Source organism: Gekko japonicus, unplaced genomic scaffold (assembly GCF_001447785.1).
Source record: "Gekko japonicus isolate JY-2015 unplaced genomic scaffold, Gekko_japonicus_V1.1 scaffold57, whole genome shotgun sequence".
In the NCBI taxonomy this organism is placed as follows: domain Eukaryota; kingdom Metazoa; phylum Chordata; class Lepidosauria; order Squamata; family Gekkonidae; genus Gekko; species Gekko japonicus.
This window is the reverse complement of record NW_015160208.1, coordinates 98449-122621: the sequence shown is the minus strand read 5'-3', so window position 1 is coordinate 122621 and position 24173 is coordinate 98449. Positions and strand designations below refer to the sequence as shown.

General features: G+C 45.3%; 1 protein-coding gene across 1 annotated transcript in view; it reads right to left on the bottom strand.

Moving 5' to 3' along the window:
• The window catches only part of KIF19 (kinesin family member 19), a 50063-nt gene that overhangs the window by 20738 nt on the left and 5152 nt on the right, over positions 1 to 24173 (bottom strand). Inside the window, exons 3-6 of the mRNA XM_015408798.1 lie at positions 4578 to 4688; positions 3055 to 3142; positions 2228 to 2364; positions 161 to 286 (exon numbers count right to left, since the gene is read on the bottom strand). Coding sequence (XP_015264284.1) covers positions 161 to 286; positions 2228 to 2364; positions 3055 to 3142; positions 4578 to 4688 — 462 coding nt within the window. The remainder of the gene's footprint in view (positions 1 to 160; positions 287 to 2227; positions 2365 to 3054; positions 3143 to 4577; positions 4689 to 24173) is intronic.

Here is a 24173-nt window from a genome sequence, read left to right as displayed (position 1 = left end):
GAACAACCTTCAATTCACTACAGTGAAAAGTAAAAAACTATGGGCAGGCTCTTGCAGAACATTAAATGAGTCAGTGGGATTACTACCCTGCAGAACTGCATAGGGGAGCAGCAGCATTTCTGGCCCTCTCTACTTTTATAATTGGCTGATCCCCATTCACCTCCTTAGCATTGATGGTGGACACTTCAGTAATACCAGCCACTTGGATTATGCCCTTGGAATCTTCACGGAGGTCCAGGTAGCCAAGGGAAGGGTTGAGCAGATCCCGGATCATCTCATTGTAGATCTAGTTAAGAGAAAGACAGTAGATCCCAATGGCAGGAGCCAAAGTAGTTTGACAGTCAAGTTTAAGTATCTTTGAGCAGGGCATTTGTCCATCTGGTGGGGCAAACTGGAATCATGTATGTGGTCGAGAGAGATCTTTTGTATGTGCCTATTCATGCAAGAAGCTAACAGCATACGGCACAGTGTGTACACAGAAGCAGCTGCTAGGAGAATGTATGTCAAGCCTAAGCAAATTCTCAGCTACCTTACAGATCTACAGTTCCTTGAGAGAAGCCCTGGCAGCAAAAGAGGTTTAGGAAATGTATCCTACTCCATTACTCTCCTTGCTCTGCTCAGCACATCTGAAAGCTAGGCTTTTCTTTTTTGTGTGCAAGGGAGGGAAAACTGAGCAATATGTTTTATTTTATGGTCTTAATCTATTCACTACTGAATTCTGCTATCTTATCCATTCTGAATCTATTAATTTAAATTTTTATTTCTGTGTACTGCTGTTTTATTTGGTTTAGGATTCTGGTGGTGCTGCTACAGATTGCTGTTTTAGACAAGGCCTTTTTTTTGTGGTGGAACCATGATTATTGAACACCCATCCCGCCAATATTCACCAAGTGTGCTAAATTTCTGGCACCAGTTGTCCTTGCTTACCCAGGCTTTCTGTTGATAATATTTTCAGAAATGTAATTTTAATATGTGATTATTGTTTGTATTTTATAAATTTTCTATAAGCCACCTTGAGTGCTATGATGGCAAAAGTGGAATAGATATTATTAAAATAAATGCAAACATGTGATGTACATGTTCACATTTTTATGGCTTTTGCGTGCTTCTTCTTTTTACAGTTTGATCACGTAAGCTACCTTTATTATCGTTTACAGTAGAAAAGTGGAGCATAACTCTTCTATATTATTGTTATTGTTAAGAGTGACATCTAGATCTCATTATTTCCAGAAGTACCAGTGGGACTGTATCTCTTTGCCTGAGGTTACAGGAATCATCCAATTAGCTCTAGAAGTCAAAGGAGCTGGAATGGAGACTACTGACATTATGGTTCCGCCTGTGGCAACAAGGATCTTGTTCCATCAGCCAGTGCTGACTTTCAGCTGCCTGTAGTGAGCTGGTTGCATGGTTCCTGACCATGAGCTGGGCTCAGTTTTGGTCAGCTTCTGTCATATGCTTGAAAAGCTGCTCTTGTGCCAAACACTGATCTAGGTTGAATTTGGTGCCTGGCAGTCCAAGCTCACTGAAAACCATGACTGCATGGGCTAAAGCCTGAATATACCTTAAAGGTGAGCTGGAGGAAGAACAGAGGCAGCTGAGAACTGGGTATGGGACAAGGTCCTGTTCTTCCAGCCTCTTGCTCCTGCCTTCCCTGCTTTGTTGCAGGTTGTCTGTTTGTTCCAAGCTGCTCACGTGTGTCAATATTGTACTAGCCTTCATCCTGGTGTGTAACCAAGGGGATTATCTGTGCACAGCATGGTGTGCTCGCTAGCCATAAAAACAGAAGGGATGAATGGGGTGTCTGGGGAGAGGCAGAGGGTTGGGGGAGGGTTAAGGACAGCTGAGCAACTGCAAGATTTAGAGCAAAGCTGCATCTTTATTGGGGAGGCTCCTTCTCATGCAACTCTTTGCTTCTTGGGTTGTTCAGATGAAAGTAGAAAATGTGCATCTCCGTAATGAGCAAAGAGATGTGAATCTTTGTGCTTCACAGCTCAGCTTCAGTTACACAGATATAGTTCAGCCTCTTCTCCAAGAAAAACATTGTAGGAAGTGTCATGATTCTAGGAGCACTTCAGAAATAGTTACAGGAATCAGAGCACAGAAGATGAGATACCCAAAGGCCCTGAGAGTGACCAATCCCTTCCCATCTCTGGGCCATGAGGTATAGGCACACATACACATGCACACACACACACTCCTTCCGTGCCTGAGGTGACCCCAGTCTCACCTCTAGGTAGGACATGGACACTTCATACTCCATGTCATTGCTGGTCTCCTCAATAGCACGGAAAAGATCATTGAGTGTCCGAACGTAGATTCCAGGTTCATTGTCAGTGCCAAGCATAGTATAGGTCTTTCCACACCCTAAGGATAGAAACAGAGTAAAGAAATTGATGGCTAATAAATAGCTGACACATATGCATTTTAGTGGTGGTGGAATTTGGAACTCAGCCTTACCAAACCTGGGTTTTAGAAAGGGAGTTTGCTTTATGATTGATGTCACTGCTAGCAAATCAGTACTGTGCAAATCTGGCTTTGTTCAAACAGAAAAAGCAACTGAATTTATGTCTATCTCCACTCTAAAAATGACTTTCCTGGGATAAGCTGATTCTTAGAATGGCTGTTCTGGAAGGAAGAGGCACAGTCTGGTTGGAGAAGCTACGTGAGAGTCAGGAATGCTAGAGAGAGGTTTGTCCAAGGATTTAATAAGAACATTTATCCAGTTTCTTGTCTCAGATTTACTCCAATGATAGTGAACACGCAGTTTATTTTCTACAATCACAGGGCACAGCAAAGCAGGTTCAAAAATCCTGTTGGTTTTTAAAGGGAGCAACGCATCTGGTCCAAAGATGCTTTCTCTTGATCCTGCCCTGCCTCACACTCAGGGAATTCAGCCAGGTACCCATCAAAGCAACTCTGAATGTTTTTCCCACAGCTTTCTGAGCTAAAACCTGAATCCCTGCAGTAACCAGAGCTTGGTTGTCACAAACTGATGGTGAGCTGAAACGATTTCCCAATAGTGTGTCTCATTCAGAGCAGGACCTGTTCTCTTACCAGTGGGGCCATAGGCAAAAACAGTAGCATTGTATCCAGAGATGACGCCTTCTATGAGACCTCTGGTGGTGGCACGGTAGACCATCTCCTGTCAAAGGGACATGGAAACATGAGGTTATCAAAGAAAGAAATTGTTTCCAGGGAAACAGTGGAACAAAAATGGATCTCAGTGAGAGGAAGCATCACCAGGGTTTAGCTCTTATGAACAGAGATTCTCAAACCGCTAGTGAACCATCCAACGTCTGGAAGAAACTGACCACTCCCCTGGACAACTGGGTTCCAGGGCCATCCCAGTGGTACAATTAAGTAATTTTAGACTCTTGGCTTGATGGCCTTCTCGCTGTGTCCCCCTCCCCCCAATCATGAGATCTCCCTATTTTGAGAGAGGGTGATTAAATTTTGTATTCCTTTGGTGTAGCGCACAAGACAAACTTCCCAGCTGCCAAATTCCTCTCTTGCTCAGATGGTGAATCTGATTCAGAGAAGAATTCTCCTCTCTTCCAACCCATGCCAGCATAAATTCTGCTAACACTGGAGGGCAAACCGGTTAAAAAGAATTGGTTTCAGAGAACTGAAAATCTGGTGGAAAATAAAGGTACAAGGAAAACTTATACCATGTTGCACATAGACATTCCTATCACAGTGACTAGATTCTACCTCCAAGCTCAACAAAGACATACAAACTTGACTGGGGAGTCTGGCTCTCTGTGTGTTTGTGTACCTCCTTCAGTACACAATTTGACAAACAAGGCACTTTAATGTAACAGGTCCAACAGGAGAATTCAGTGCATTTTACCCATACCCTGAGTAACAATTATTAGCAACTAGAAGGCAATACGCATGCAAATTGTGACAACTGTTTGGTTGTCTGTTCAACACCAAAATCCCTCTTGTTCCTTCTCTTTCACTACCCCCTTCCCAACTTTCTCTCCAGGTGCACTCCAGGGGCAGACCTCACTAAAGAGCTCCAGTTTCACTATAATGGCAGATTACTTTGAAATGGAGCTGATGAAACGGTATCTTGAGGTTTGGTCCTGCCATCCCACCTGCCACCTGGTACTATACCTAAAACAGGCAAGAAGGGGAGGCTGGGATTACAAAACCATTTTAGGACTAAACTAGATGTTACACAGCAGACATGGCTAAAATGCTCCCGACATTTCTAGGAAGCTGAGAACAGAAGAATGGGATAGGGGTAGAAGCTGCTTACCCTTTCCGCCCTGGCCATTTTCTCTCTCAAAATCCACCCCCAGCTACTTTTCAACCATGGGAGATAATACAGGTACCAAACCAATGTATATGTCCCCCTGTGGTGCAAAAGCAGCTTAGAAAGAGAGGTTTTGACTGGGGGGGGGGGTCTGAACCTCTCCCCCTACTTTGACCCTCTGATCAAATTTGCAGTCTCCTGCAGCAGTTTTTCATTTAAAAATATATATACATTGGGAGGGTGTGTCTGTTGCACAGTATCACCTTTGGTCCTGATGGCCCTGGGTAAGTGGAATACAAATGTATGAAATTCTGACCTGTGTAGCAGCAAAATCAAAGGCAACATCAAACATGTAGGATTTCTCCCGTGAGCGGTTGGCGCGTAGCACATCGTCAGGGTCCTCCATCGGGTCCATCAGGACAACCATCTGTAAGGGACAGCATTTATTTGTCCACTTGATAGGTGTGGAGGATAGAAACAAACCACAAGGAAGCAGCTGGGAAGGGGAAGAGTGACTGTCACCAAGTCCGCAAAAGCAGTTGTTTCGCCCTCGGTCTCCTGTTTCCCCCCCCCCCCCCCTGGTTGTACTGCTCAATTTCCCACTATTTGCTGTGTGGCTGCATTTTGACCTGCATCTTCTCCCTATAAGGATCAAGAAGACGCAGGGGAAATCGGGGGGCGGGGGTGGGAGATGCAGGTCAAAATGCGGCTGCGCAGCAAATAGTGGGAAACTGAGCACTACAAATGGGGGAAACGGGAGACCGAGGGCGGAACAACTGCTTTTGCAGAATCGGCCTGTGCGCACTGAGCAAAAGAGACCTTTTGCAGCCACATCCACCTAACCCTTTTCTCCAGTCCATTTTTGAACCCAGAGTGGATACACTTACCCATCCTTTCTCTGTTTCCCTGCTCAAAGGAGTGAAGACAGCTGTACTGACAGGGATCAAAATAAGTGTCTCCAAACTGGAGACTGGAGACAGACAACCACTTTGAAGAGAGTTGAAGGAGATGAAATAAAGAGGCATCGGTGCTCGTGGTGGATAGGCTCCTTTTTTCCTGCCCCCACTATTGTCTCTGATCTAACGGGGTTTTTGTACAGCCTCAAAAACCTGCAAAACCCGTTTGGCCACAGATCACAGTGGGACAAAAGGAGGAGTTGTGTACCCCATGGGAAATGTCTCCTCTCTGTCACATCAACCTTAGCTCTCTTTGTTGGAATTGCAAGTTGCTTACGCTTCAGTCATTACAGAGTTAAATGTTGTTAGGAAACAGGATGTTACGTTATGTAATGTATTCAACAATGGGAAAGTTTGTGGGAGTTGTTTATCCTAATGAAGTGACCTGTAACCTTTGTATTGGTCAACTAACATCTTGTTTGTAGAAATGCTTCGATCTAGCATTAATGTATTCACAAGTTTATGGCCCTTTGTGTGAACCAAAGTGGTAGTTCTCTTCTAGAAGCCAAGAGAGATAGAAAGATGTAGCTGTTAGCATATATTACTGAGAGTAACTGCAAATATGTAACTTTTTATTTTATTTATTTTATCCAAAGTACCATACCCATGTTTTATTTTGTTTTTATAGTAAAGATATTTTTCTTTTACTAAGTGTGGCTCTGTGTTTGCAATACAACCATCGACCTTGAATAAAGAATCCCAACACTCTTAAATCCTATTGCCTATCTCCAGCCTAATTTTAAGGAGGCTAGCTCACTGGAATCTTGCTTCTCTGCAGTACCCACAGCCCCTTATCCCAGAATTGTAAGCACCCTCCAGGCTACTTCTATTACACTTCCCTGCCACTTGTAGCCAGTAGTCTAGTTTTCCATTTCGTTAAGGTCACACAACTCCAAACTCCATGGTTTTTAAGGCAAAAATTTAGAGTTTTGCCCAAAAACTAGAGCATCACCCCCCCCCCCACATCAGCTTCCTGCATGTGGCAGAACATCCCGGAGGGAACACGGGAACCCCCTGCCACTGGCCAGGTAGGACTTGGCAACCCTAGTCTAGCTGCTCTGGGATCACTAAGCGAGCATTAGACTTTCATTCACTTGTGCAATTACAAGTGGGGGCCAATTTATCTGTTGCTATTTTTATGTAAGCCGCCCTGAGCCTGCCTCAGCGGGGAGGGCGGGGTACAAATCAAATCAAATAAATTAATGTTCTGATTCCAGATCTACCCCATTCACCTTCCTCCATATTGGAAACTTTGCTTTTGAAACCATGATAAGGGGTTTTTTCTAAAGCCAAAATTCATTGGAATAAGGAAATCCAATCCCAACCTTTCTTGTTGCAAAGAAATATACAGAGAAGTACAAGGCAACAAGCGGACAATTACCCAGGAGGGAGAGGGGCCGAAGTGAAGGAGGCAGAATCAGTTGTGGGCTAAGATGGGCAAGAGGGAAACAAAGTTCTGAAAGAATGAGGGAATGGAAGATCCAACGTTATGTCTCAGCTCTCTGTTTGGGGACCACTAGCATTTTCAAGGCAAGAACAAAACACTGGCTGGCAAAAACCAAATATGGAACTGGGAAGAACAGGCCCATAGCCAGCTGGGGGGGGGGGGTTTGCTGGAGGTTGTGCCCCCTATCGAATCTGCAGCGCCGCCCCCCCCGACCACAGCAGAGCAGACCCTGGACGGAAGAAGCCAGGAGCTGTGCCATGCCTCTCCAGCCGCCGTGGGTGCAAGGAATGTGCAGGGCCAAAAGAGCCCTCTCCTCTTTCTCTCCCCCTCCTTCTCTGGCTGGCAGAGGTGGAGTCAGTGGCAGTGCCATCCTGGGCCCACCCTCGACCAGCTCTGGCAGTTGCTGCCAGCGATGTTCTTCCTGCAGCGCAAGCAAGTGATGTCGGCCAGCTGGGCTGCTGTGGCCGCATGTGTGGGCTGAGCTGGCCTTCCTGCTCCACACCCAGTGAGGCCGGGGCCAGCTGCTGCGGGAGCCCGTCAGCCTGGCACAGCACTTTGGCTGGCTGGCACATTGGCGGATGGAAAGCATCTTCCTGGAGGGAAGGTTTAAGGAGCTCTGGGAGGGAAAACCAGTTTAATCAAATTAGTGTGCCCCATGAAAAAAATCCTGGCTACGGCCCTGGGGAAGAATGTTCTGTAACTCAGGGTTCCTGAGGTCAAGTGGCTCAAGCTAAAGCAATTTAGGGCTCTGAGAAGAAGTTACTACTCCATTGACCACTCAAGGGCAGAATGCCAAACTCCCGGTATTCACAGCAGTTCCTGTTTCTCCACTTTGGTACAGAATTCAATGGCTCAGAGCCCAACAACTAGTCATTCTTTCACTCCTTCCTAAGACAGCACAGAACACAAAGAGAAATGGCATCAAGTCGTTCCAGGAAGCTTCTGGGAGAACCTGTGGCCAATGTAAGTGACGTCCCTTCCAAGGCAGAAGTAACACCTCCTTTTCTCTAGCATCCTCCTGTTTTTCTGGAACTTATCTCCTCTCCTCTAAGATACAGTAGCTTTTAATAACCAGCAAAGTGCCACTGGATCCCCCTGGGTACTGAGCCCGGAGATGGCAACTGGCTAATTAGATTCCATAGCTGTAATAAGCAGAGAAGAGGTGCTGGGAAACACTCAGAGGGACAATCAGCAGGAGGCTGAGTGTTAATAGGGAACCTGATGGATTCATCCGACACTGCCCTCCATAGTTAGTGGAGAACCATCAATGTTCTGAGCCTATTAGTTTATAAATTACCACTCTGGTCTAGTAGACTCTTAAAAAGCCCCCCACCAATGGAGAACTAGATGTGGCCAAAGGGCAGGACTTAGTCTTCAGCGTTGGCCCAAGAAGAGCCCAGCTCTCCAATGGGAACGCAGACATTATCAGCAAGGAACATCTCAAGGGACAGGTCTTTCTGTTAGTAGCCCAGAGCCTGAGCCAAGGGTTGTCAGGTCCCTCTGAGCAGCCAGGTCCCTCCAAGCAGCCGGCAGGGGGTGGGGGTGGGGGCATCCTTACTAGGAGCAGGGAGGAATGCCCGGCATTTCAGCAACATGTTTATGTGACCAGGAAGTGACGTAGGAATATCGGGGACATCAGGGGGAGGTGATGCTCTGGTTTTGGGGGAGTTTTAATTTCCAGTGTTCCCTCCTTTGGGGGGAGTAATTCCTGGTGGAAAGGTAGGGCCCGGCAGTGGAAGACCCCTGCCCCCACCGGCATCCCAAGCTGAGGGCATCAGTAGCTGGGTCTTGGCCTCGGAAAGTATGAGATAGTAAAGACCAAAAGGCAATGGAGGAAAATGCCTGACAGTTATTAGAGCTTTAGCAATGACGGTTACTCTTAATCCAGGTACCCTCCTACCTGCCAGGGAATCATTAATCCTCTTTGTTTTTCTCTGATCCCTGCCAGCTCTAATCTAGGGTGACAAAGGGGGCAGGCCCATACTAGCCATGGGGTTGTTCACTGCTAGACTCAGGGCAAGTTCTGTTTGCTGGGCTTAATCCCAACAAGATAAGCAACTAGGGAGGGAGTTTGGGAGAAGGAGGAGTGCTTGTAGGCTACAGAGGTAGGCACTGTTGCAGCAGGGGAGACAGACTTAATTCTCTGCTGACGCCTACGTCTGCAGTATCGTCAAAATGGGAAGAAATGCTAGACATTTTACTTTGAGATTAGACTAATTGCCTGTGGAACTTAAATAAACTTGAACCCAGGGTGTTTTTCTGCAATGCTTTTGATGTTCCCAGGGGTAGTTTAGTAATACCATCTCCAGAAGCCAGTGTGGAACTAATCATATGCATGAGACCAGCATTACTCCTAGAGACCCCAGTGTAGCTTTCACAGAGGGTGGGAAGGCTTTTTGATTTTAATCATCCAGTAGCAGAACTGGGGATCTGCTATTAAAGCAGCTACTGATGTCTCAATAGATGTCAGCATCTGTCCCCTGTAAGCACAGCTTGTCTTCCTTGTGTGTGTACACAGATCAGATTGCCATAGAGAAAAACGTTCGGTTGGGTTTCAGTCTCTCTAAGAGGCCTTAAAAGGGGCTCAGTGTAAAGCAATCAACATAATAAAAGCATCAGGTTTTTTTTTTTGTTTTTTTAAGGTGACCTGCAAAGAGAGAGGGATAGATTAATCACAGAACATTTACCAGGAGAATGAGACGCCTCTACCAGAATAGCTGTTTCATTAGGGATTTCCTAACTGATTGAAGTGAATTAGTAGCTCCATGTGCTAGTAAACAGAGAAAGCCACACAAAAGCATTTCAATGCGCTTCAGTGCTGTTAAAGTGACAATAATGGGACTAGCACACTTGCTGGACTGCTTCTTCTGGCTGAAGCCATCAAGGACACTATGTGCACCACCACAAGGGCTGTCCCAGTGCCGAGGAATGTCAGGAGTTGGGACTCATACTTGGGCTTTTCCAGTGGCAGCCCTTTGGAATCGGCTGCCCAGAAGTGTGGGAAGTGTCACCTCTGGGTGACACCAACTCTGGGGGGGGGGGGGGGAGTGTATTTTGGTGAACAAAATACAAGGCCGAACTATTTGAAGGGGCATTTAAGAACATAAGAACATAAGAGATGCCAATGTTGGATCAGGCCAAAGGCCCATCCAGTCCAACACTCTGTGTCACACAGTGGCCAGAAATACCAGTGCCATCAGGAGGTCCAGCAGTGGGGCCAGGACATTAAAGCCCCCCCCCTGTTGCCCCCCCCCCAAGCACCAAGAAGACAGCATCACTTGCCCCAGAGCCCCTATCTATACCTTGTGGCTAATAGCCACTGATGGACCTCTGCTCCATAAAGGTAAAGGTAAAGGTTCCCTTGCTCGAAAGCCAGTCGAATCCGACTCTAGGGTTGCGGTGCTCATCTCCGTTTCAAAGTCGAAGAGCCAGCGCTGTCCAAAGATGTTTCCGTGGTCATGTGGCCGGCATGACTAAACACCAAGGCGCACGGAACGCTGTTACCTTCCCACTGAAGTGGTACCTATTTATCTACTTGCAATTTCTTGCTTTCGAACTGCTAGGTTGGCAGGAGCTGGAACTAGAGACAGGAGCTCACCCCGTCTTGCGGCACCCGGGTCTTGAACTGCTGAACTACTGACCTTCCACAGCCTGCAGTTCAGCGTCTTAACCACTTGAGCCACCGCAGCTCCTCTGCCTATCTGGTCCATATGCCTATCTAATTCCCTTTTGAAGCTGTCCATGCTTGTAGCCGCCACCATTTCCTGTGGCAGTGAATTCCAAGTGTTAATCACTCTTTGGGTGAAGAATATATAACCAAGAATCACCGTATCCCACTGATTTTCCTCATCCCACCAAGTTTCTGAAATACCCACAATGTCTATTTTTCCCTCCAACACCAAGCACTCCAACTCCCCGATTTTACCTCGGACACTTCTAGCATTTGTATAGAAACAGCTGTAATTTCCCATACTAGTTAAGCCTGCCACCATTTACAAACTGACCTGCTGTTGTGCTGATAGTCTGATTATTTATTTATTTTACTTCATTTATACCCACATTTCCCCTCGATGGGGATCCAAAGTAAATTATGTTGTTGTCCTCTCCTCTGCTTTATCCCGACAACAACCCTGAGAGGTAGGTTTGGCTAAGAGAGCATGACTGGCCCAAGGTTTTAATATTTTGATGTCTGTAGTATTGTCCATATCTGTGGAAACTGGCTTTGAGTGTAGGACATAAAAGCAGCACATAAATATTTTAAAATCAACAAATGCTGCACTCTGGTGTTAATGAAGCACGAATAATTCCGGAAGAGGCTGATGTAGATGCCCAATAGGAGATGAATTCCTGGGGCTCAGGGTGCCAGCAGCCGCTTGGAGAGAGTTTAGGAGAGATGGGCCAACAGAGCATATGCATCACCTCACTTTGTTGCCTCGTATCTTTGCACAGCCAGACAGAGGAGCAACACTGCACTTTAAGAAGGGAGGCTTCTTCATTGTGAATAAAACATTTGTTTACTGCAAATTTATTGTGAATAAAAGGGTCTGGTTGTGGGGAAGCATTTCCTGGAAAGAGCATGTTTCTGAAACCCCATTGGCAGGTATGGAACTCATGTATCAAGACGAGAGAAGTATTGCAAAGTAATCAAAGAAAGCTACAGAGGCTGAAAATGTAAATCTCATAATGGGAACCTTAAAAACAATTATCAAAAGAGGAATAGAGAGGTAACAATCTCTTCCCACAGAAAGTAGATCGGTGCATAAAAGGTTCTCTTCATTCCAGCAAATAAAGGGGGGGGGGGTGAGGATTCATACAACTGTGTTTTGTTTTTCAGCTGCAAGCTATCTAATTTCAGTCATAATGAACTTCCACATAGAAGAGAAGAGTTCCAGGTGGACTTCACATATCTCAAAAAACAATTGCAGATTTTTTGCTATGAAAAGAACAGCGTTTCCTAACCTCAACAGTACACTATGGAGCTAATTAATCTCCTAGTTATGCAGCTACTTAAATTTAGATTTGGGAACTTCACAAGATATGGAACAGAATTAGAATTTCACATTGTATATGTCAGTGTCACATGTATGATATCTGTTAGCTTATTATTAGTATTCTTGTTATTCCAAGAGAAATTAACCTTTGGGGGGGGGGAAATTATATCATCCTCATATGAACTTGCTTGCAAAATTCAAATGTAATTTATATTCTCCTAATTTGTAACCCCCCAACAATCCCAGTTATTAATAATATTGAATATGGGATAAATTTTAAAGGTATAAATGTATTAAATATAAAAGTACTGTTTGGGGTCTTTAAAAAAACTTACACAGCCTAGACTCTGGTTCCTTTCAGATAAACCCCTTTGTCGTATTATTTTGCAAAGGCAGCTCTTCTGCTGTCGTCCACTTCTTTTGAGATCAGACTGCCAAGTACGGGGTGCAGAAACTTCTCACTGGTGCTGCCATAAATGTCAAATTCCTTCCCTTTAGAAGTGCCGCTAAGCCCGTCTTGGTTATTTTTATAGGAGGGATATGAACCTTCCTCTTTCAGATAACATTTGGTGCTGTGTAAAAAAGGTTTTAAACTATGCTGGTCTTTGATTTTAATTCCCCCCCCCCAATTATATCATACAACTCAGTATACATGCTCCCAAGGAAAGTTCTGACAAGCAATCATCAAAATGATCTAAAATTATCTAACAGCCTTAAAAGACCATCAATAGCATTCTTCCCATTTTCAGTTCTGTTTTTTAATTGCCTTTAATGTTTTAATTGTTCTTTGATTCATTAATCAGTCTCATATGCTTATTGGAGAAAGTTGAGTCAGAAATCAATCAATAGTCGATTCCTTATTATTACTGATTTACAGTTCATCAACATGAGTTTCTAAGCTTTTCATAAAAACTCCCTCAAAAGAAAGATTTGATTGTGCTTGAAATGCAAAAAGTCCCATTTCAGATTCTGAGAAGTTGTGATGAATATCAATTTTGTAGTTCTCACTTTGCTTATTTAGTACGTTTTCTATTCTACCTCATTGAATGCAAATTTGCTCTGCGTGGTAAAATAGACCCTTTGTCCACAGAGATTCTGGAAGGGCAGATCTTTAGGCAGTCCCAAAAGGCAGTGGGTATGTAAAACATATAAAAACGTTTTTTTTTACTAACTAAATACTCCTTGCTTCACGAGACCCGGAGATCATTGAACTGACTGCTAAGTTTCTTCATGGTTTTATAAAATGGAAGAATGATCCTGATCATATTAATGATTCTTAAATTATAATTTAAAAAAACAAAAAAATACCTTAAGTTTAAAAGTTTAGAATTCAATTTATTTTACGATTCAGCTATCTTCTGTATGGTCAAATCTATCTTGTGACAACTTGAGGTATGTTATAGGCCTGACATATCCTTGGAATGGTTTACCACGATGATCTATTTTTATAATTTCTACTGGATTGTATTAATACTGGGAATTGCTTTTTTTCTAATATTGTATGCCAATAAAAGGTATTTGACTTTAACTAACTAAATAATAATAATAATAGTTCTTGAATTAGTTCTAGAATAGGATTGTCAACTCTGGGTTGAGAAATTCCTGGATGTTTGGGGACGGCAGGGTTTGGGGAGCAGAGGGACCTCCAGAGGCATAATGCCATGCAGTCCACCCTCCAAGGCAGCCGTTTCCTCCAGGGAAAACGACCTCTGTCATCTGGGGATCAGTTGTAATTCCAGTAGATAGTCAGGCCTCACCTGGAGGCTGGCAGCCCCATGAATAGTTCTGCTTTGCGTTTCTGACTTCAGAGCTGTTAATTTGTTCTTTCGGATCTTCAGTTACTAGCCACAAATCCGTGCACTTTCCGGTTGTATTATGGCTTCTACAGGAACTTCCAAAAAAACGTAATTACTGGGAAATTAGGCCAACTTCAAAGTAATCATCCAGCAAATACTCCAGTCTATAGATTAGAACAATTACTGGATTTCTTTCCAAGCCCCAGCCAGCCACCCAATACAAATACCCAGAAGCTATTCCAAGCATGAACAGTCCTTGGAAACAGGGATAGTGGGTGGCTAGAGGCCTACTCTCCTGATGATAGGGCTGCCATCCCCCCGATGGGGGCGGGGGTTCCCTCGATTTTGGGGGCCTCAATCCACCACTGGCCAGCTGGCCGGCGGGGGGAGCGCTACCCCCGAAGAGCTCCACTGCACCTGGTGTGATGATGTCACCATAGGTGACGTCATTGCACTGGGCATGTCATGCAGGGGATACTCTAGCATTCGGCTAAAAACTCTATAGTGACTGAGAGGCAAGAGGGCACAAAGTTCGGATCCACTCCTAGGGAGGCAAAATGTATCATGGAAAGTTTTGCATAGTTCAATTGTTTAAGAATGCTGATGTGGGGGGTTGCACTTTTGTGGAAATGGTCTGTGCTTTCAGACTGGGTATACGTGGGGGGGGGGAGATGCTACCATGCTTGTTGAAGTTCTGGGTACTGATAATCAATGTATTTTCTCCTTCAGCATTTGGATCTGAATGGTCACTCTCTTTCAGGTGAGGGTGCAGGTAGCTCTCAGCAACAAGAACAGTCTGTGCTGGCAGCTCTTCCCTATTGTGCTTGCAGAATCAGGACATTGTTCCAATGGGCATTAATAGGCGCTTTGTGAACAATGCCAAAAATGCTGCTGGCTGGCCTCATAATTTCACTCAAGACAATTGGGCCTCTATGTGGTCCAGTCCTGAGGTTCCAGCAGAGGGATCCAATGGAAGAGGAAAGGTGACCTACAGTGGAGAGGGACATTTGCAAATAGGGTAGCACCATTTTTTTAAAACAAAGAGAGGCAAGCTTTAACAGCTGTGTAGCAAGCAGAAATTCATCAAGTGAAGGGTTCTCTCAACCCTGCTAGTCCATGCCAGGAAACAGCTTCACTAGTGGATTTCTGTCCATTATACATTGAAAAGACAACCCCTACTTGGTTAGAGATAAACGGGATGGACCTTTGCTAGGATTTCATAAAAGAGAGGAAGCTAGAGCCCTGCACACACGACACATAGGTAGGGCTGCCAATATCCAAGTGGGGCCTGGAGATCTCCTGGAATTACAACTGCGCTCCAAACTACAGAGATTAGTTCCTCTGGAGGAAATGGCTGCTTTGGAGGGTGGACTGTATGGTATTATACCCTGTGGAGGTCCCATCCCTTCCCAAATTCCATCCTCTCCGAATCTCCAGGAATTTCCCAACCTAGAGTTGGCAACCGCTTTGCGGGGAGGGCGGGGTATAAATTTGATAATAAATAAATAAACCCTACATACAGGGCCAATACATGCAAAGGGGGCATGGGGTACGGACCCAATCCTCACCTCCATGCAAATACCTCACATGGACACAGCACTGCATGCATTCAAACTGTACACTTGCAGGATCCAACCATATGCTTGTAGGATCCATCCCCATGATTGGGAACAGTGGTCCTGACCACATGGACACACCTGTGCTTACATGATGCAAACATCTACTAGTGGGGGACAGCATGCTTGTTCCCATTCTATGTATGTTGGCCATATACATTAATGCAGCTGCAAAAAAGGCTTTCTACCAACTCAGCCTAGCCCATTAGATAGACCCTTGCTTTGATATGGCTGACCTGGCCACCTGGATCAATGCACTGTACATTAGTCTCCCCTCAAAAATCAACTCAGAAGCTCCAACTGGTCCAGATTGCTGCAGCTCAGCTATTAACTGGAGCTAGATGGAGCATGCATATCACTTCCATTATGCAGACGCTCCACTGGCTGCCCATCTGTTACTGGGCTCAGTTTAAGCTATTGGCTATCACACAGAAAGCCCTTCATGGCCTTGGTCCCTCTTATTTGCAGGACAGTCTCTCTCTCTCTCTCTCTCTCTCTCTCTGTTCTGCCACAACTTCACTCAAGTCAGCAGGGGCTTCTGCAGGTGTCAACCTGCAAATGGGCAAAATCAACAACCGCCTGTCCATGTGCCTTCTCTTCTCTCTGTTGTGGCTCCTGTCCTGTGGAAAAGGTTTCCCCGTGAAGGTCAGGAAAGCTCCCACTCTCCTGGCTTTCCGCAAACTATGCAGACCTGCTTTTCTGCACAGGTATCAGGGTTGCACCGTACAAAATGGTTTCACAAACTTGCTTGGATAAATGAATAGGGACTGTGGTCTATACAGCTGTGTACAGCGTATTGTACGTAGGATCCAATTTACGTAATTTCTGTACTGCTTAATGTGACATGTGAATACTTATGCTATGCTTCAGTTCTTTCTGGTGGTTCCAGACTTCTAAAATCCTAACTGCATTGGTTATTGAACCAATTTGTCACTTTGTACTGACTCACCGTGTGTAATCCGCCTTGAGTCCCCGTAAGAAAGGTGGACTATAAATGTAAAAAAATAAAGAAGTAGACACTTACTACAATGACCATAGGAACATCTATGAAACTGTTTTACATCTAGTCAGCCCATCGGTTCATCTAGCACAGTACAGCTTACTCTGAATGGCAGCTGCTCTCCAGCCTTCCCAACACTCACAGCCTGACATCCTTAACTGAAGAGGCCAGGGGCTGAACCCAAAGCCTTATGCATCCAAAGCACGTTTGCTAACTGAAGAGGCCAGGGGCTGAACCCAAAGCCTTATGCAGCCAAAGCACGTTTGCTACCACTTAGCCATATGTGCAGGATCACGCCAGCATCCAATTAGGCTTCTGTGAACTCATATCTTTCTCCCATAGAAAATGCTGTCTGCTACCTCACATGTCTCTTGAGAAACCTGTATAAGGGCCAAGAAGCAACAGTTAGAACCAGATATAGAACAACTGATTCCATAGGATAGGAAAAGGAGTACGACAAGGAAGTATATTGTCACCTTGCTTATTTAATATATATGCAGAGTACATCATGCGAAATGCTGGCCTGGATGAGTCACAAGCAGGAATTAAGATTTTTGGGGAAAAGATTAACAACCTCAGATATGCAGACGATACCACTCTAATGGCAGAAAGTGAAGAGGACCTAAAGACCCTCTTGTTCAGGGTAAAAGAGGAGAGTGCAAAAGTGGGCTTGAAGCTCAACATCAAAAAAACTAAGATCATGGCATCTGGCCCCATCACTCCTTGGCAAATAGAAGGGGAAGTCGTGGACGTAGTGACAGACTTCACGTTCCTGGGATCCCAGATCACCGCAGACTGTGACAGCAGCCATGAAATTAAAAGACGCCTGCTCCTTGGGAGGAAAGCGATGGCGAACCTAAACACTGCAAGAAGATCAAATCAGTCAATCCTAAAAGAAATCAACCCTGACTGTTCCCTGGAAGGCCAGATAATGAAACTGAAGCTCAAATACTTTGGCCACCAAGAAGACCCTGATGCTGGGAAAGATTGAAGGTCAAAGAAGACGGGGACGGCAAAGGATGAGATGGTTAGTGTCATCGATGCAACGAACATGAAATTGAGCAAAGTTCAGAGGATGGCGGAAGACAGGAGGGCCTGGCGGGAGCTAGTCCATGGGGTCGCGAAGAGTCGGACTCAACTGTGCGACTGAACCACAAAAAACCTCCATGCAAGACCCACCACTTTCTCTGGCCTTGCCCGTCTTCCATTCAGCCTAAGGGTGAGTAATTCACCTGCATCTCCATACAAGAGGTGATTGAATCACCCCATCATTTCCAATGTGACTGTCTCCCTCTAAGAGAACCCTGTTATATCTCTGCATGATTTACTTTGCTAGCCTTGCCACCTTCTGGTCAGGAGGCATGCTCAGTACAGATGCCAAAAGAATTACTCAGAGGAGCTCATTCATGCCATATCAGAGAAAGTGGGTTCCTCTGAGTCATTCTTTTACATTCTGCTTTTTAATTGGTGTGTGTGTGTGTTGGTGTGTATGTGTGAGTGTGTGTGAGAGAGAGAGAGAGAGAGAGCGCTATTGGAAGTAATACTGAGACAGGATTTTTTTCATATTACTGTTGGGACCAGACTAGATGATATACTGGAGATCCATGATCAGATATCTAGTTTCCTTAATATTTCTACAAACAGTAACTACTGGGAGCCCAAATTTTAATCAGCACCGTAACACTAAGCAAGGTGGAGGGGGGAATCTTCCATTTACTCCCTTTCTTGGTGTAATTTTACCCCCTCCCTGGTGGCTCTATTTGCCACAGTGTTTTTTTTTTCCCTACAGGGCAAACAGCACCCCTATGGAGACAATTTACATTGGAAAAGGGGCACATTAATCCTACACCCTTCTCCAGCACTACCAGCCTGATCCAAACTGAGAGCTTCATAGGCTCATATATGTTGACGTTTAACGACATGGCTGATCCAATCAGATTTTTCAATGTCTCATCCAGGGCCAATTCAAGGTACTTCATCATGTATGCTGTTCATCATTTGCTGCTGCACAAGCCAGCTGAGCCCTAGCAGAGCTAGCCAGGCTTCAGTGGTGTGGCTCAGACCTGGCTAGGTGATGGCGAAGGTCTAGCAGGTGACCATGGGGGGGGGAGGCCTATTGCCTCCCCACCACCACCTACATTGGGGACCTAGCGCAGCCCAAGTGGCGCCCTCTTCATCATGCTGTTCCAAGTGGCTACGCAGATTGCTCAGGGTGGAGAACCAGGCCTGGTAGGACATGGTCGGGCCGAGGACGACGTCGCCGGCGTTCCCTACACACACACCCCGTCTGCCTGAGCACCGGACATCATGCAGCCAGAAGAAGCCGAGCCGAGGAATGCTTTCACCAGGGTGTCGGTAGGGAATTCCCCCCCCCCCTGTACCAATGTGTGGCCATAGTTAGGGTCGATATAGGTGATTAGCACCCAAGAACTGTAAACCGCCCAGAGACCCCTACGGGGGTTAGGGCGGTATATCAAGCCGAAGGATAAATAAATAAATAAATCTAGTGCAGTGATAACGAATGTTTTAGAGACCGAGTGCCCAAACTGCGACCCAAAACCCACTTATTTATCGCAAAGTGCCTACACGGCAATTTAACCTGAATACTGAGGTTTTACTTTAGAAAAAACAACCCATACATTAACTTAAGATGATCCAAACAAAGTAAGGAAGGCAATCCCAAATGCTTTCATTTACTTAAAATTATTTGGCAGAGAATTCAACACTTTAATGATGGTCTGGGCCTGGCTGGGGCGATGGCACGCGTGCCCACAGAGAGGGCTCTGAGTGCCACCTCTGGCACCCGTGCCATAGGTTCGCCACCACTGATCTAGTGTGACTATCTGATCTCTTCTGGATGTACCATCAGGTACAAATTTCTGTACGAACTCTGCAAGGGGCTGAAGAGACCTCCAGGTAGAACCACCCTCTCCCTAGATCATGTTTAATCATGACACAAAAGAACCCCTATATTCAGGGTTGCACGTGAGGGGACGTGTTTGCCAAACAGTTATTTCAGAAAGCTGTTTAATTACAGCTTGTTTGCTCTTTCGCCTACACTCTTTATAGGTTAATGTCACTGCTGGGCAACAGGCAAATTAAAATACTCATATATTTAAATGAATAAACAAACACAAATCAATAAGGATAATTGTTTTGCCTTGCCCACCTGGAAGGGATATAGAGGAGATAGTTAAGGGATTCAATATCCTGCAGAAAGGCTACGGGGGGTGGGGGGGGGGGGGGTGCAGGAGAGAGAAATAAAGCAGGTTGAGAGATTAGATCCAGGAAGGTCCAGAGCCAGAGCTTTGCCATTCGGTGTAACAGGCTTTTGTTGAATGTCCCTGAATTTGATGTTTCCAGAGGAAAAGACATGTTAGTCTATCGTAGCGAAATAAAAGAAGTTGAGTGGCACCTCAAAGACTAACAACATTTATTCCAGCATAAACTTTTGTGAGTCAGGGATGGGGAGGGGGGGGGAATAGCTGGATTAGGTCTGGAACCTCCTGGTGAAAGAAAATAGAGAGACTTTTGTTTTGCACACTGAATTCTGGCCTCTGAAAACCAGCTCTGACCTGGCTTAATTAGGCCCACAGCAAGTGGCACTACACTTGTGAAAAAGTTGTTCCAAGACACACCCTTGAAGCAGAGAGGTGAGTAATATTAAAAAGGGGTCTGTACCAATTCCTCTATTAGTCCCAAATCATGCTCTGGAACCGGTTCCCTCCTCCTTTTTTTGAGTCCAGTGCATTATTGCCATGACAACCAGTCACTCCCACAAACAATTTGCTGGCACTTGGAATACAACATTGTCGTCAGCAGGATGTGGTGGGAAGCCAATCTCCAAGGCAACTCAGGTCCTAGGAGAAGGGGAGGAACCCCTTCATTGGGCAGCACTGTAGTGGGAGCAGGAACAACCACAGTGAACAACTGCACCTCCCTGCATCTACAGCCATCTCCTGCTTGCAACAGAGAGAAAAACCAACTGAAGGCCACAGCGAATGAAGCAGTGAGGCAAAAGGGATGGGCACATCTGAGGAACTGCTATGAGACATTTGTCTCACACAAGTGTCAAACTTGTCAGTGCTAACACCCTGGGCTGCCAAGAAGAGCAAAATTCCAGAAGTCCAAGAAGCAGGGCAGTGTGCTGCAAGGTGTTAGCAGCAGCCTATCTGCTCTAATCAAGCTTCAGTGAATGTGAGGAAGTTGCTAGAGAGGATCTTTGCATGGAGAACTGCAGTAGCTCTTGGCAGGCCTGTCAGCATCCTAATCCTTGCTTACAGCTCCAAGACTCCAATTTACCATTTCACATGCAATGATCTAACATCCACGTAGGAAACCTATGTGCAGATTATATTTGTCCACTGCTCTAGGGGAGAATTGCACACGTAGCCATTTTGTTACAAGTGCATTGGAAAGCCACATCCCTGCCATGTGTACATACATATGCCAGTGTACAAGCAGGTTTAAGAACATAAGAGAAGCCAATGTTGGATCAGGCCAATGGCCCATCCAGTCCAACACTCTGTCACACAGTGTCCACTAGTGGGGCCAGGAGAGAAAAACAGAGAGAAAAACCTTCCTACATGGAAGTGACACTGCCACATATGAAGTGGCTTCACATATGAAACCTCCACTGTTTCAGCACGGAGTTGCTGGGAAGAGGCCGCCAGCTACCACTGCTGGCCATGCTCCCCAAGTGTCAATCTTCTTCTCAGATCTCAATCAATCCTGTTTGTCCCCTCTTCCATATTTCCCTAGTTCTGCACAGTATTCCTTCCTCTTCAAAATCTGCTCTACTTGATATCCTGTTTCCATTTCCTTAACTAGTGTATTTCTCCCCACCTCCACTGCCCTGGCCTTCCCTGCCTTAGGTCGCTTCACACAGCTGTATACAGGGCTATTTTGGGGCAGGAACGCACAGGAACGGAGTTCCGGCTGGCTCCCAAGTTGGCCACACCCAGCAGGAACTCATTAGCATAATAGGCCACACCCAACAGCAGACACTCATTAGGATTGGCTACATTAGGGGTGTGTGGCCTAACATGCAAAGGAGTTCCTGCTACAAAAAAGCCCTGGGTTTTGACAACAAACAAGGTAAACAGAATAACAAGCAAAAGGTGGGTATGGCTGGATAACCACACTTCTGATAACATGGGGGTGCGGCCTAATGTGCTAATGAGCTGTGCTGTCAGGGTTGTGGCCCAATATGCTAATGAGTTTCTGCTGTTGGGTGTGGCCTATTATGGTAATGAGTTCCTGCTGGGCTTTTTCTACAAAAAGAGCCCTGGCTGTATACGAAGACCAAAAGCCATCAAGTCTAACCACCCCAAAGACAAGTAAAAACAGACTTTCAAACAGTGCAACTTGAACTCCTGCTTTCCTGATGTCGCAGCAGCACCTCTAATTTCCCTTTAGTTAGCATTTGATGATACAAGAGTTAGAAAACACGTGTGTGTGTGTGCGTGCACGCGCGCGTGTGCACGCGCATGCGTGAGACAGAGAGGGAGAGTGTGGGGGGGGGAAGAGAAACATTTTTCATGTTCAAAAATGATATTAATTATTCACACTACTAGAACAAAACTGACCAGGAAAATCAAAGACTGTCATTAATATCCCTTAATATTTGTTATCCTAGTGTCTGGCGGCCTGGTTTAAAGCATTCAAGCTGAGTTCATATACACAGAGAGAAGGATTACCAGGAGGGGAAAAACTGACATGGAACACTTCCAATTAGCAGAAAACATGCCTTATAGTAAATGAGATTTTTTTGGATAGCATTTCTACCAATCATTGTCGAGCTAGGGAGGGCTTCTTAACTTTATATAACATCCCCTTCAGCAAACATCTCTTTGCCTGAATTAGTCCTGTTGTGTGAGACTGAGCACTTTCAGGGTCTTTTTGACGCTTTGCAAATTGTACAGCTGAAGTGTGATTTACCTGTATGTTAGGCGGTGTGATTTATTGTTTATTTTTTACTAGTGTGTCAGAGAGTATAGCTATTTTAGTGAGGTTCCCCGTGCCTTAATGCTAGCATAAATGTAGTTATTGAGTAAATTCTGTACTCTGCCCATAGGTCTGTTAGTGTCAGTATGTGGTAATGTGATTACGCACAGTGCATGACAAAGCACTAAGTTACAGCAGCAGGACATACCACTACACACAGTCTGTTACTTTGTCTGCCTCTGTGTCACTCAGTGTGATCTATAGACACAGAAGGGATTTCCACCAAGCACTATTATTCTCATGTTCATTTTCTACCAGGCACTAACATATATTGTCTGAACAGTGAACAAGAGATAGGTAGTGACCAGTGTGGTGAAGTAGCTAAGAACGGCAGGCTCTAATCTGGAGAACTGTGTTTGATTCCCCACTCCTACACATGAAGCCAGCTGGGTGACCTTGGGCCAGTCACAGTTCTCTCAGAACTCTCTCATCCCCACCTACCTCACAAGGTGACTGTTGCGAGGACAGGAAAGGAAGGTGATTGTAAGTTGCTTTCAGACTCCTTAGGGTAGAGAAAAGTGGGGTATAAAAACCTACTCTTCTTCTTCTTCATCATCTAAGACCAGGGCAAGAATGGTGATCCCCTTTATCTGTGAAAGACAGAAGCCCTGCTCACAAGTTACAGTGAATGCACATACAGTACACCTCATTGTTCTATGTATGGGGGTTGAGTAATTCTCATGTTACAGTCAATGCATGTACCACCGAAAGTGTGATATAAGTCCCCCATTTATCCAGGCACTGGTCTCCAGTTTCACTTGCAAAGTGAACATATATTGGCTCTTTCTTACAAGCAGATGTATGCACACGCAGGCAGGATGTACGTGTATTCACTGTAAAATGTGAACAGTGCTACAGAGGTCATGATAGGTTGAGAAATAATATTGCTGTTGCAATGCTGCTGCTCTGCCTTTTCTGCAGCCATCTTTCTTGGGAAGTTCAGTGGCCTGCTCTGCCTTGCTCCCTGCCTGTGGTAGCCCAATGCAAGACACTGCCTGCCACTCCACCTTGCTTACTGGGGCTGTGAGATGCCTTCTTTTGTACCCTCCTTGCAATGTCAGGCATTTTCTCCCTTGGAGATGTTGGTTATTTTTTTTAGAGTTTTATTAAGAATTTTATAACAAAGAAATTAAAAAACAGAAAAGAAATACACACACACACACACACACACATATATATATATATGAAGGAGACAGCTGGGCATTTTGACTGGAAAATGGTAGCCATCCAGAGAAGCACTTCAAGAGACTCACAGCCCCTCAGTTCCTCAGGCTGTTGAAATGCAAGCCTCTGTCTCTACACTCTATCATGCTACCTGTCTCTCTAGGGGAACAATCCCTGAACATTGCATGCACACTGGATGGGAAACAAAACACAACAAACCATTACAGCCAGCAAAGCACAGCAGACAGAAACCAGCTGAACACTGAAAAAGTGTAATGAATAAATACAATAATGAAATGAAAATGAATATAACTGCTCATCAAAACACAAAACGTGTTTACCAGAAATGAAGATGGGATGAGCATCGTGAGTATTAATCCCTCTTCCAAACTGCCCTCATCTCTTAAAAAAAAAACCTCATGCCCAGACCTGATGCAATTAATCAAATCTAATACATGTAACACATAGACACAACAGCTTAGCTCTCAATGGAGGCCATCTGGATCCCAAGAGCCAGCTTCCTGGGTCAACTGCAGTTAGCACTTCCCAGCAACTCTCAAGGGGAGAGAAAAAATATCCTTCTAATCAGCACACCTAATTTCCCTCTTGACTGCAACAAGCAGGAACCAAGTATGGCTTAAGTATCAGCTGAGGCACATTTCTAAAATGGTGCTAAGAAAGGGGGAAGGGCTGCGGGGGGGGGGGCTAGGCAGCAAGATTGGGGGCTCTGGTCACTCTGAGGCTCTTGGAACCAGGCATGTGATACAGTTTGTTTTTACATTATGTTTGGGTTGGGCCTAGCTGGTATGTGTAGGGAGGGGGCAGAAAGGGTCTTTGTCTAGAGCAGGGGTGTCAAACATAAGGTCCGGGGGCCGGAACCAGCCCATCCAGAGCTCTTATGCGGCCCACGAGCAACTAGTGCACGGGAGGGAACTG